The 15,280-nt window shown below is 43.7% G+C and overlaps 1 protein-coding gene across 1 annotated transcript in view; it reads left to right on the top strand.

The window, feature by feature from the left end:
* The window catches only part of MARCHF10 (membrane associated ring-CH-type finger 10), an 83,620-nt gene that overhangs the window by 40,171 nt on the left and 28,169 nt on the right, over positions 1-15,280 (top strand). Inside the window, exon 4 of the mRNA XM_065897454.1 lies at positions 4,261-4,404. Within this exon, the coding sequence (XP_065753526.1) occupies positions 4,261-4,404 (144 nt within the window). The remainder of the gene's footprint in view (positions 1-4,260; positions 4,405-15,280) is intronic.

The raw sequence follows: 15,280 nt of genomic DNA on the forward strand, positions 1-15,280 counted from the left end.
CAAATTAAGAACAATTCAGTCAACAATTAGTGTCCCAGCACTGTCAAGAGAACTGAGGCAGGACTACCCTGGTGGTGCAGTGGTTAAGAATCTGCCTGCCACGTGGTGGGGGGGAAGGGTAAGCTGGGACGAAGTGAGAGAGTGGTATGGACATATATACACTACCAAATGTAAAACAGCTAGCTAGTGGGAAGCAGCCGCATAGCACAGGGAGATCAGCTCGGTGCTTTGTGACCCCCTAGAGGGGTGGGATAGGGAGGGTGGGAGGGAGACGCAAGAGGGAGAGGATATGGGGATATATGTATACGTACAGCTGATTCACTTTGTTACAAGGCAGAAAGTAACACACCATTGTAAAGCAATTATACTCCAATAAAGATGTTAGAAAAAAAAAAGAATCCGCCTGCCAATGCAGGGGACACGGGTTCGAGCCCTGGTCCGGGAAGATCCCACATGCCGCGGAGCAACTAAGCCCGTGCACCACAACTACTGAGCCTGTGCTCTAGAGCCCGTGAGCCACAACTACTGAGCCCGCGTGCTACAACTACTGAAGCCCACGCGCCTAGAGCCCGTGCTCCACAACAAGAGAAGCCACTGCAATGAGAAGCCCGCACACCGCAACGAAGAGTAGCCCCCGCTCGCCGCAACTAGAGAAAGCCCGTGCGCAGCAACGAAGACCCAACGCAGCCATAAATAAATAAATAAATAAATAAACTTATTTTAAAAAAGAGAGAGAACGGAGGCAGACACCTTCTATGTAAACAGCTGTTTGGTTTTCTTGCTACTGGAGGTACCCCTTTGCCCAGATACTAGAAGGTGTGGGCTTCACGGTGCCCAAAGCAAGCCACAGTCTTCCCCAAATTCACCTACAAACTTCAGGATGTTAGGTTGGCTGGCAATGAAACTCCTGAACACAACCCCCTCCGTTCTCTGTAAGGCAAAGCGTCTGTCCTCCTACCTGGAGAGGAAGTTACATTTCACCTTTCAGTGTAAATATAACTTGGCCTTCCTGCAGATTAATATATGTAACATGCCACGGTGAGGACCATCTTAGAAAGGCCCCAGAGGTCTGAGGTTTGGTTCACTTTGGATGCGGGTAAGGTGATTAGGAACTGGAATTCATGGAAATACAAACTAGGCAGCTTAGGTCACCTCATCTGTAACTTCAGTTGCAGATGGAGAAGAAGGAATAATTCCCAGGAGTTTGCTTTCCACTGAACCTAAAGCGTATCACAGGGAAGAAGTCAGTGGTGCGGCCAAGTTAGATTATAATCTTTAGGCCAAAATGTGTTACTCATCTCTGTGAACCCTTGGATCATTACATAGCAAAGGCACACGGGTATTTGTTGAACAAATTATAATAAAAAACAAGTTGCTGTTTGCCTCTTGGATTTTATAACAGGATTAAGGAAGAGAGCAAGAATAACACAGGGGCTTCCCTAGTGGTGCAGTGGTTGAGAGTCCGCCTGCCGATGCAGGGGACACGGGTTCGTGCCCCAGTCTGGGAAGATCCCACATGCCGCGGAGCGGCTGGGCCCGTGAGCCATGGCCGCTGAGCCTGCGCGTCCGGAGCCTGTGCTCCGCAACGGGAGAGGCCACAACAGTGAGAGGCCCGCGTACCGCAAAAAAAAAAAAAAGAATAACACAGAAATAAAGGCTGCTGAATAAGTTATTCTCAACCTATAAAGCCTGCATAATAATAAATTTCTGGTCAAATTCAGTTCTCTCAGGGGAGTGACTTCAGATTCCCAGTTATTATTATTAGTAGTAGTAGAATCACTATTTGTGGTGGAAGCAGCAGTTACCGTTTTTAGCAGCTAATGAGCACCAGACACTGAGTTAGAGCGTTTACATACATTATTGCTAATCTCCACAATAACTCTACAAGATGGGAATATTCCCACTTAACAGGTGCAGATACTGAGATTCAAACTGCCCAGAGTCAGAGGATTCTGCGTACAGTACCAGCAGTGTTTTCACTGCCAGACCCGGTCAAACAGCCTCTAGTGTTTCAGCTTTATTACTTTAGTTTGCTGAGAACTCAGTTAGAGGAGACAGGGTTATGGAAATCATTTAAGAGATCTGACGCTTTGAAGAAAGTACTTTTTTTGAACAAGAAAACAGACTAACCTTTTATCTTAAGTCATCCTTGGTGTTCAGCACAAGAAAAAACAAATGGTTCTACTTTAGGAATTTCCCCATAGTTTCAGCTGAATACATCTTCTCAAGGCCTGCTAGGCGATTGTGATTTGCCCTGCAGTAGAATTTGAGGCAACACACAGGATGGCTAAGACAGGGTCCTCACCCTTAAGGAGCTTACAGTCTAGTTGGAGAGAAAAGACACACACCTGAGGCAATTTTGGAATATTTAAATGCTAAAGGCCCTAAGGACCCTGAACGTTCCGGCCAAAGCAGACTCCTAAAGCTGGAAACAGACCTCCAGGGACTTGCTGGCTGGCACATGTTAGCGCAGGCGGAAGAAGAAAGGCCCTCTGGGAGGGCGTTCACTCCCCCGAGGGTGTGCAGGTGTGAAGCAGGGGGAGTAGGGGGCTGCAGGCAGCGTGAAGTTCTGCTGCCTGGGCTGTGAAGGAAATTTGAATATTCTGCTGGGAATCAGAGTAAAATCCTTGTGACAAGGACCTTTGAGCCAGGTCCTGAACACACACTGGACTTGGCCTGTGCCCCGAGCCGGGCCCCTCCCAGATCCTCCCTCTGTTTCCTCCTCAGTTAAGTAATAACCCTGCTGCTTTCTCCCCGGTCAGCCAGGTGCTTAGGCAGGAGGCAGCTGTTGACTTCTGAGCACTGGACAGGAACGAGGCCTCAGGTGATGGGGAGAAGTCTGTGGACCAGAGGAACACAGCTCCTGGGGCTAAGTGCCTCCCCACTTTCCTCCGTGCCCGGTCCCTTAGTGTAAAGCCCTTGATCCCTCCCCCTCTCTCCCCACACTTGGTCAGTGAGATCCTGTCTAATCACGATCCTACACCATCTCATTTCCTGGAGGATTCTCTTCTCTCCTTTCTGGTCAGGCCCACAACCCCTCTGGGCTCCACCGACGTGCCCTAAGCTGGAACCCACACCACCGGCAGCTCCCCCTGTTAGTAAGTTCCCTGTGGAACACGATCCTCTCTGTCTTAGAGCACAGAACCCACTGCCTTCCCCTACCAGGGCCTGTCAGGGAAAGTAGGTAGTACCTAATCACTGTTTTAAATGAGGTTTCACGGACTGCCAAGGAGAGCTTTCATTCCTTCCCTGAATCTGGATGAAAACTATTCACCCAACCACAGCTTACACCATGGAACATAAATTCAGTTGTCTTCACGTGCCAAGAAAGGCTGTTCTCTCGCACAGGACTCAGGGACCTTTCCCAGCTTGACCCCCGTGGCCTGCTGGCTACGGCTATTTGTGAAATTTCTGAACTGTCCAAAAGGGGATGAGCCATGCAACTTCTCTTGGAAGCATTTAATCTAGATATTCACAATTTAACTGCCTGTGAACTTGAGAACTTGTAGAGATGCATGGAAAATAACAAAACTCTTTCCCTAAACTCACGTGCACTGACACTTAATACGTGTGAGGAAGAAACTTGAGATTATTCATACTAATTAGCAAACTAATTCAAAATGTGAATCTTAAAAAAAAATATTGGGAACTCAATCCAAGTTAGCGCTCCAGCTACCATCCTCCTGTGAGTGTATCATCCAAGCCCAGTGGTGGGTAGCACACAGGCAAGAGAAAGGGTATGTGGTCCCCAGATGCTTGGAACCTTTCTGGAAAGCCAGATTAGCTGCTAAAAAACAACCTGAGGATATGAATATGCAGGTGTAAAACAGGTTGTGATTCAAACTTGGATGAACACGTGGGGAGCAGGGCTTGTGGTGTGTCCCAAATGTAAAAGGCTCTTGACGGTTTTACCAACAGGCCCATCCCAACATCTAAGAACTGGAAGCCAGAAACTTCTTAGTCAAAGGAAACACCCCCTACAGACTCCACATTGCAGGTGTCAGGGGTGCTCATTAATGGTGATAAAAGCGTTGTGAAGTAGGTACTATTATTCCCATGTCACAGGTGGGAAAACTGAGGCTTCCAGAAGTGATTTGTCCAAGCCCACATGGCTACAAGGTCATAGAACCAGATTTCAAATCCAGCTCTTCCCTGACCTCCTGGGTCTATTTCCTTAAAAGCCTTCCCCACCCTTTGAGCATTCTTTCTACAGAAGATGTTTTCCTGTAAAAATTATTGAAAAGATTTTGCATCTTTCAGCAGCCCAGGCATCGCAGATTTTATCAAGGAAGAAGAGGCCAAACCTCATAGTCAGCCCAGAAATGCAGAGCCCGAGAGCTTCTGGGGACAGAAGCAGAGAGAAACTGCAGCTGCCCAGGAAGGCGCCAGCCCTCAGGGGAGTAGGTAAGGACCTGCAGCTCGTGCACCTCAGTCCTCAGAGAGACCGACTTGTGCTGTAACCTGGTGAATTCCGTGTGGTTTTTAGACACTTCCGTTTTTATGGGAAGAGTGTGTACCTTACAGTGAAACACTTAAAAGCAAACTATTGGATCCAATTTCCTTCTCCAAGGGAGGCTGCTGGGAAAAGGCAGGGCAGGGAGGAGTTTTAATTTTCTCTGCCATTACTCCATAAATGAGACTGTGCATGGTTTTGAGTGGGTGCCCGCCATCAGGCTTCTGGAGAGGGTATTTGGGTGGTGGGTGGTAGGTGTTGGGGGATGGGGTGGGGGTGGGGGGTGGAGAGGCAGTCTGCAGCCCAGGGATGTCTCACCTGGCCACAGTTCCTGCCCACTCCCCAGGAGAGAAGGATAGGGGGGTCTGTGGATGGCCGACAACTCACCTCCCACGGAGATCTTCTCCCCTCTGATCCAAGGCGTCAAGACCTTACCATGTAAGAAATAACATCGAAGCAAATATATGCTTTATTTCAAAGCCCTGGTTGGCGGATACCTCCTCTTTCAGTCTTGAGCGTTCATCCCAAGGCCTAAGCCACGCTTGTCCTCTCCTGCGGTGGCAGAAGGAAAGGAGGAACAGGTCCTAAGGACCCCCCTTGGGATTCAAGGAAAGGGATGCTTGGCAGCTCACCTTGCCAAGGATCTGTTCTTCCCCTTGGGGAAGCCACCGAGCATCACACTTCCTTGCTACCGGATAAACACAGGAGCCTTTATTTAAAAATATGATATATACTGTGGTGGACACACGCAAATATAGAACATGTATTTGGATGGCTTGAAGTTAGGGACGATTAGAGCATATGTGAATCCCTAGCAACTAGATGTCCACGGGTTCCCAGTGATCTAATGCCTTCTGTTGGGAAGGGCAGATCTCACTTCTAATTCCAGCTCTTCTTCCTCCCAGCGGTGGAGTCTTGGGTGGTCAAGTAGCCAGTCTGGGTTACAGTTCCCTTGTCTTAAAATAAGGATAATGATATCTACCTCACTGCATTGCTGTAATAACTAAAGGAGATAATAGTCTGACCAGGACTTGACTATAGTGGGCACTCAACTCCTGTAAGTTTCTCTCCTGCCATCTCCCCAACAGTCCTCAGTGAACTGTAGACTGTTATTTGAAAGGTGAGGTTCCCTATGCAGCAGACGTTCCTGGACCCAGGAGGCTCATCTAATCCACCACCTGCACCCAGAAGACATCTTCCATGATCCTGAGATTCACTGAGATTTTGTTCCAACTTTCTATTATACCAGGACTGCTTATCTTCCCCCAATTATTCCCTCAGTCGTCTCTCTGTAGTCCTTTTTTTCACATTCTAAGTGGTTTGCATAAGTGGGAGTAGGAGCCACATGTTTGAATTGTACCAGTGAGAGATTCGAAGCAAATGGGACAGAGAGGTAATACATAGAAAGCTCTTACAAATCAATAAGAAAAACACAAATGCCTAATAGAAAAGTTGGGGAAGAGGCACAGCAGACAACTTCACAGAAGAAGAAATACAGATGGCTGACAGAATTGGAGGGAAAAGAAGTTCAAGCTCACTCAGTAATGAACGTAAACTTACATGAGATAAATTTGGCCTAACTTAGCTAGGCTAAGGTTTTTTCAAATAATGTTCAATACTGGTAGTGAAACTAATAACTAACATTTCCTGGGCACTGATGTGTCAGGTGCTTGCCAAGCCCTTGGCATGCATTCCTGATGACACAGTTATGAGAGATGCTTTCATAGTCTACCTGTAGGGTAACTTGGTACAAAGTGGAATTTGGCAACATGTGTCAAAGTCTTCAGAAAGCTTGCAATTCCACTCCTATGAATCTATTCTAAGAAAATAAGACATATAATCAAGGAGTTATAAGCAAGGACATCTATCCTGGTGTAATTTGTGGCAGCAAAAAAACTTAAAATAATCTATATACCAAACAATAGGAGAAAGGTTATACAAATTATGATATTTTATATAATGTACCCTTGCAGTATAATTATTATTGTGTTCTTCACAATTAATGGCAGGAGATGATGCTCACAATAAAATGTTTAGGGAAAGGAAGCAGGACGTAAAGTCGTATATACCCAGATATCCCAGTTTTGTTTTTTAAGACAATATTTCTAGATAAGAGAGCCCTGGGTTGTAAATTCAAATGTCTTCAGGGAACAGGCAGGTATGGCAGGAGAAATACATGACAAAGGCTGTGGGGCCTGTGGTGAACCAGACATGCTCCCCCTAAAGGCAGGTAACTCAGTGTTCAAACACTGAGCCAGCAGACAAGTACAGGATGAAAATAGCCCATGGGTCTTGAGTTTGCAACCCACCTCTGAATTCCAGAACAGTAGCAATGGTCTTCTGAGTTTTGATTATTGGGTGATTTTTATTTCTTCTTCATCCTCTTCTGTGTCTTCCAAATTTCCCACAATGGGCATCGACTACTTTTTTAACCAGAGGAAAACAAAACTCTATGGCTGTCGGAACGGATGAAACTGTTGGTCAAGCACATGCGGAAGTCTAGGCCAAAGACATAGTCTTAGGGCAGAGAGATGCTTTTTCCGGTTTCATCTCACTGCACCCACAACATTCGGTTGCACCTAGTCGGACTCCTGGAAACGGCAGGCACTCCAGTCAGGGCTGGAGTCCATGCAGGGCCTCAGAGAGGCATTCAGCAGCGTCTGCAGGGCCTAGTCTATGAAGAGCATATCCCTGGCCTACCCAATCGAGTGTTTGTTCACTGGCCTAGAGCTACGAAATCTGCTCCCTATTTGATAGACACAAGAAAAAGGATTATAATAACACAAATATAGAATAGCACAGTCTACCACCTGTAGGGGAAACACACACACACAGACACACACAGACATACACACACACACACACACACACAAGGGATTGAAATTTTAAAGAGGAAGGCTGTTGTGATGACAAGAAAGGGTGGAGATGCATTCCCAGGGTGTCTCCAGAATCCGCAGGAGCTGCAGGACAGCACTTAGCCTGTGACTTCTCCTGCCCCAGAAGCCAGTGTCACCAAGTGACAGCTCGGTGGCTTCTGTGAAATAAGCTATGATTCCTGCTGTTTCCAGTTTCTGAGTTTCAGAAGCTGCTCTAGCTGATTCTTTTGCCTATTAGGGGTCTCCCAAAGCCTGACCTAAACAGGCTGAGGGCAGAGGGGGCTCAGGTGCGTTCAGGGAACAGCCAGAAGATTCAGGTCCCAGCACTTGTTAGCTAATCTCTGAGGCTCTTCATCACATTCAAAACAAAAAGTAATTGGTCTCTCACTGAACTATTTCTGTGATGAGACATCAAGAACCTGAGCTGCTTTAAGTCATGAGACCAGGTGTGTGAGCTCAGTTAAAGGACTGTGGATTCAAGTCCCAATCTGGATTTTGGCTGGGTTCAAGTCCCGGCTCGTGGGTTCAAGTCCTAATCTGACTTGCACGGTTTCAGCTGGTGACCACGAAGGGACAGTGATAAGACTACAACAAATTGGAAGGAAATTTTTGCAAAAAAGTGAGACAGACCTTAAGATCTTGGCACCAAATATTGTTGACTCTATCATTGTATAGAAAATTTCATCTCTAGAAGCAAGAGGAACTACAATCCTGCAGCCTGTGGAACAAAAACCACATTCACAGAAAGACAGACAAGATGAAAAGGCAGAGGGCTACGTACCAGATGAAGGAACAAGATAAAACCCCAGAAAAACAACTAAATGAAGTGGAGGTAGGCAATCTTCAACAAAAAGAATTCAGAATAATGATAGTGAAGATGATCCAGGACCTCAGAAGAAGAATGGAGGCAAAGATCGAGAAGATGCAAGAAATGTTTAACAAAGACCTAGAATAATTAAAGAACAAACAAACAGAGATGAACAACACAATAATTGAAATGAGAAATACACTAGAAGGGGCTTCCCTGGTGGCGCAGTGGTTGAGAGTCTGCCTGCCGATGCAAGGGACGCGGGTTTGTGCCCCAGTCCAGGAAGATCCCACATGCCACGGAGCGGCTGGGCCCGTGAGCCATGGCCGCTGAGCCTGCGTGTCCGGAGCCTGTGCTCCGCAACGGGAGAGGCCACAACAGTGAGAGGCCCGCATACCGCAAAAAAAAAAAAAAAAACAAAAACAATACACTAGAAGGAAACAATAGCAGAGCAACTGAGGCAGGAGAATGGATAAGTGACCTGGAAGACAGAATGGTGGAATTCACTGCTGCAGAACAGAATAAAAAAGAAGGAAAAGAAATGAAGACAGCCTAAGAGACCTCTGGGACAACATTAAATGCAACAACATTCGCATTATAGGGGTCCCAGAAGGAGAAGAGAGAGAGAAAGGACCCGAGAAAACATTTGAAGAGATTATAGTCGAAAACTTCCCTAACATGGGAAAGGAAATAGCCACTCAAGTCCAGGAAGTGCAGAGAGTCCCATACAGGATAAACCCAAGGAGAAACACGCCAAGACACATAGTAATCAAATTGGCAAAATTTAAAGACAAAGAAAACTTATTTAAAGCAGCAAGGGGAAAATGACAAATAATATACAAGGGAACTCCCATAAGGTTAACAGCTGATTTCTCAGCAGAAACTCTACAAGCCAGAAGGGAGTGGTATGATATACTTAAAGTGATGAAAAGGAAGAACCTACAACCAAGATTACTCTACCCAGCAAGGATCTCATTCAGATTCGATGGAGAAATCAAAAGCTTTACAGACAAGCAAAATCTAAGAGGATTCAGCACCACCAAACCAGCTCTACAACAGATGCTAAAGGAACTTCTCTAAGTGGGAAACACAAGAGAAGAAAAGGACCTACAAAAACACACCCAAAACAATTGAGCAAATGGTCATAGAAACATACATATTGATAATTACCTTAAACGTGAATGGATTAAATTCTCCAACCAAAAGACACAGGCTTGCTGAATGGATACAAAAACAAGACCCATATATATGCTGTCTACAAGAGACGGACCTCAGACCTAGGGACACATTCAGACTGAAAGTGAGGGGATGGAAAAAGATATTCCATGCAAATGGAAATCAAAAGAAAGCTGGAGTAGCAATACTCATATCAGATAAAATAGACTTTAAAATAAAGAATGTTACAAGAGACAAGGAAGGACAATACATAATGATCAAGGGAACAATCCAAGAAGAAGATATAACAATGATAAATATATATGCACCCAACATAGGAGCATCATAAGGCAAATGCTAACAGCTGTAAAGGGGAAATTGACAGTAACACATTAAAACTGGGGACCTTAACACCTCACTTACACCAATGGACAGATCATCCAAACAGAAAGTTAACAAGGAAACACAAGCTTTAAATGACATAAAAGACCAGATAGATTTAATTGATATTTATAGGACATTCCATCCAAAAACAGCAGATTACACTTTCTTCTCAAGTGCACATGGAACATTCTCCAGGATAGATCACATCGTGGGTCACAAATCAAGCCTCAGTAAATTTAAGAAAATTGACATCATATCAAGCATCTTTTCTGACCAAAATGCTATGAGATTAGAAATCAATTACAGGGAAAAAAACATAAAAAACACAAACACATGGAGGCTAAACAATACATTACTAAATAACCAAGAGATCACTGAAGAAATCAAAGAGGAAATCAAAAAATACCTAGAGACAAATGACAATGAAAACACAACGATCCAAAACCTATGGGATGCAGCAAAAGCAGTTCTAAGAGGGAAGTTTATAGCTATACAGGCCTACCTCAAGAAACAAGAAAAATCTCAAATAAAGAATCTAACCTTACCCCTAAAGGAACTAGAGAAAGAAGAACAAACAAAACCCAAAGTTAGCAGAAGGAAAGAAATCATAAAGATCAGAGCAGAAATAAATGAAATAGAAACAAAGAAAACAATAGCAAAGATCAATAAAACTAAAAGCTGGTTCTTTGAGAAGATAAACAAAACGGATAAACCATTAGCCAGACTCACCAAGGAAAAGAGGGAGAGGACTCAATTCAATAAAATTAGAAATGAAAAAGGAAAAGTTACAACAGACACTGCAGAAAAACAAAGCATCCTAAGAGACTACTACAAGCAACTCTATGCCAATAAAATGGACAACCTGGAAGAAATGGACAAATTCTTAGAAATGTATAACCTTCCAAGACTGAACCAAGAAGAAATAGAAAATATGAACAGACCAATCACAAGTAATGAAATTGAAACTGTGATTAAAAATCTTCCAACAAACAAAAGTCCAGGACCAGATGGCTTAACAGGTGAATTCTATCAAACATTTAGAGAAGAGCTAACACCCATCCTTCTCAAACTCTTCCAAAGAACTGTGGAGGAAGGAACACTCCGAAACTCATTCTATGAGGCCACCATCACCTTGATACCAAAACCAGACAAAGATACTACAAAAAAAGAAAATTAGAGACCAATATCACTGATGGATATAGGTGCAAAAATCCTCAAGAAAATACTAGCAAACAGAATCCAACAACACATTAAAAGGATCATACACCATGAGCAAGTGGGATTTATCCCAGGGATGCAAGGATTCTTCAATATACACAAATCAATCAATGTGATACACCATATTAACAAAGTGAAGAATAAAAACCATATGATCGGGCTTCCCTGGTGGCGCAGTGGTTGAGAGTCCGCCTGCCGATGCAGGGGACACGGGTTTGTGCCCCAGTCCGGGAAGATCCCACATGCTGCGGAGTGGCTGGGCCCATGGGCCATGGCTGCTGAGCCTGCATGTCTGGAGCCTGTGCTCCACAATGGGAGAGGCCACAACAGTGAGGGGCCAGCATGCCGCAAAAAACAAACAACAAACAAACAAACAAACAAAAACATACGATCATCTCAATAGATGCAGAAAAAGCTTTTGACAAAATTCAACACCCATTTATGATAAAACCTCTCCAGAAAGTGGGCATAGAGGGAACCTACCTCAACATCATAAAGGCCATATATGACAAACCCACAGCAAACATCATTCTCAATGGTGAAAAACTGAAAGCATTTCCTCTAAAATCAGGAACAAGACAAGGATGTCCACTCTCACCACTATTATTCAACATAGTTTTGGATGTCCTAGCCACAGCAATCAGAGAAGAAAAAGAAATAAAAGGAATACAAATTGAAAAAGAAGAAGTAAAACTGCCACTGTTTGCAGATGACATGATACTATACATAGAGAATCCTAAAGATGCCACCAGAAAACTACTAGAGCTAATCAATGAATTTGGTAGAGTAGCAGGATACAAAATTTAATGCACAAAAATGTCTTGCATTCCTATACACTAATGATGAAAAATCTGAAAGAGAAATTAAGGAAACACTCCCATTTACCTTTGCAACAAAAAGAATAAAATACCTAGGAATAAACCTACCTAGGGAGACAAAAAACCTGTATGCAGAAAACTGTAAGACACTGTTGAAAGAAATTAAAGATGATACCAACAGATGAAGAGATATACCATGTTCTTGGATTGGAAGAATCAATATTGTGAAAATGACTATACTACCCAAAGCAATCTACAGATTCAATGCAATCCCTATCAAATTACCAGTGGCATTTTTTACAGAACTAAAACAAAATATCTTAAAATTTGTATGGAGACACAAAAGACCCAGAATAGCCAAAGCAGTCTTGAGGGAAAAAAAGACAGAGCTGGAGGAATCAGACTCCCTGACTTCAGACTATACTACAAAGCTACAGTAATCAAGACAATATGGTACTGGCACAAAAACAGAAATATAGGTCAATGGAACAGGATAGAAAGCCCAGAGATAAACCCACGCACCTATGGTCAACTAATCTATGACAAAGGAGGCAAGGATATACAATGCAGAAAAGACAGTCTCCTCGATAGATGGTGCTGGGAAAACTGGACAGCTACATGTAAAAGAATGAAATTAGAATACTCCCTAACACCATACACAAAAATAAACTCAAAATGGATTAGAGACCTAAATTTAAGACCAGACACTATAAAACTCTTAGAGGAAAACATAGGAAAAACACTCTTTGACATAAATCACAGCAAGATCTTTTTTGATCCACCTCCTAGAGGAATGGAAATGAAAACAAAATAAACAAATGGGACTTAATGAAACTTAAAAGCTTTTGCAAAGCAAAGGAAACTACAAACAAGAAGAAAAGACAACCCTCAGAATGGGAAAAAATATTTGCAAATGAATCAATGGACAAAGGATTAATCTTTAAAATATATAAACAGCTCATGAAGCTCAATATTAAAAAAACAAACAACCCAATCAAAAAATGGGCAGAAGACCTAAATAGACATTTCTCCAAAGAGGACATACTGATGGCCAAGAAGCACGTGAAAAGCTGCTCAAACATCACTAATTATTAGAGAAATGCAAATCAAAACTACAATGAGGTATCACCTCACACCAGTTAGAATGGGCATCATCAGAAAATCTACAAACAACAAATGCTGGAGAGGGTGTGGAGAAAAGGGAACCTCTTGCACTGCTGGTGGGAATGTAAATTGATACAGCCACTATGGAGAACAGTATGGAGGTCCCTCAAAAAACTAAAAATAGAATTACCATATGACCCAGCAATCCCACTACTGGGCATATACCCAGAGAAAACCATAATTCAAAAAGACACATGCACCCCAATGTTCATTGCTGCGCTATTTACAATAGCCAGGTCATGGAAGCAACCTAAATGCCCATTGACAGATGAATGGATAAAGAAGATGTGGTACATATATACAATGGAATATTACTCAGCCATAAAAAGGAACGAAATTGAGTCATTTGTAGAGACATGGATGAATCTAGAGACTGTCATACAGAGTGAATGAGAAGAACAAATATCGTATATTAACGCATATATGTGGAACCTAGAAAAATGGTACAGATGAACCAGTTTGCAGGGCAGAGATAGAGACACAGATGTAGAGAACAAACGTATGGAGAGCAAGGGGGGAAAGCAGTGGTGGGAGGGGGTGGTGGTGTGATGAATTGGGTGATTGGGATTGACATGTATACACTGATGTGTATAAAATGGATGACTAATAAGAACCTGCTGTATAAAAAAATTAAATTAAAAACAAACTAACAAAAAATGTATTTAACCAAAGCCTACCCTTCCGAATCCTCCATATCATTTTTTTCTTAAAAAAAAAAAAAAAAAGGGCTTCCCTGGTGGCGCAGTGGTTGAGAGCCCGCCTGCCGATGCAGGGGACATGGGTTCGTGCCCTGGTCCGCGAAGATCCCACATGCCACGGAGCGGCTGGGCCCGTGAGCCATGGCCGTTGAGACTGCGCGTCCAAAGCCTGTGCTCCGCAACGGGAGAGGCCACAACAGTGAGAGGCCCACATACCGCAAAAAAAAAAAAAAAAAAAATATATATATATATATATATATATATATATATATATGGAGAGAGAGAGAATTCAGATTGTCACATAGAAGCATTTGTTCCTTAAAACGCCATCAGCCCAGCCTGGGTGGGCACACAGCTCCAATCCTTTACATCCATAGCCAGACGCCCAGAGCATCCTAGGATCACTGCTACGTCTCTTACTGGGGTTTATAAAAACTTAGGAGGGGCCTGATAAGAAAGCTTAACTGATTTCTAGAAGAGCCGATGAGTAAAGATTCTCACTGCGTCCCTGATTGTCCCATGCAGTTAACAATAAAAGGAGGCTTACGGAGTATCGGGATGTTGGAGACGCAGACTGCTGCTCCCGAGAGGCGCCTCCACTAAAGCAAGTCTGTATTGACTTGGTCTTCGGCTAAGCCAGACGCTTGGAGGATTTCTGTTTCACCTGCCTGAGCTGTTACCACACAGGCCTTGCCGAAGCTGTGGAGTCCTGTCCACTCTACAGGGTGAACCGCTTTGGGAGCCGAACGATAAGGATGGCAGCGCCTTACCAGATCCTACAGGATAGCAGAGGGGGGAGCAGAAGGGGGTGGCCAATGGCAGGAGGGAACACAGGACAGTGGAATCAGAGAAGTAGGTCCAGTGTCCTATCCACGTTGAGAGGGTAAAAACCCTCAACAGTGCACACACTAGGAATGAAGTGGATTCTTGTTTTTACAAGGAAATTGTTAGTCCAGCCAGTGCAGGGTAGTGGTTACAAACTGTAGCATCAGGCAGATCTGAGTTCAAATGTTCACTCCATCACTTACTGGAAATAGGATCTTGGGCAACTTATGTGACTCCCTAAGCCTTGGTGCTCTCACTTATGATGTGGTGTGATTGTGGCACCTGTTCCACAGGGTTGTGAGCCTAACTGTGTACATGTAACACAATTAGCATGGTGCCCTCAATAGTGCTTATGCATTATTTTTATAAGGCAAGTTTTGACCAAACCATTTCACCCATAGACATTCCTACCCCTTTGGGCACTTGACCTCTCTCCTCTTTCTACATCTCCTCATACTTTAGATTCAGGGGGCAACGGAGAGGAATTCTATCACAGTCAGAGGTTACAAACTGACTAGGGGCTAGTGACAAAGAGGAGATCATGATTTCATCAGAGGGTTATGATTTTTATTTGCACTGAGTAGTAAATGTAACCATGATCATCAATTTAACAGGGCAGCAGCTTCTAGAGCCTTCCTCCCAATCTGCCAGAGTAGACTGTACATTTCTTAATGTTTTGTAAAGCTGTATGTGAAGCAGGAGTGTCCTGAATGTATGTTGAACAAATTGGGATGAGAAAGCACTGGTGGGTTTTGTAGTAGTCATTCCTGGAGTGTTGGTTTTCCTTCTCAGTAAATACTGGTATGGAAACCATCATTTGAGAGATTTTACCCATCATCAGCCCTGACTGATGTGGGGCTGGACAGTCTTCCCAGAGCTTC

The sequence above is a fragment of the Phocoena phocoena genome, chromosome 19, assembly GCF_963924675.1.
Source record: "Phocoena phocoena chromosome 19, mPhoPho1.1, whole genome shotgun sequence".
Taxonomy (NCBI): domain Eukaryota; kingdom Metazoa; phylum Chordata; class Mammalia; order Artiodactyla; family Phocoenidae; genus Phocoena; species Phocoena phocoena.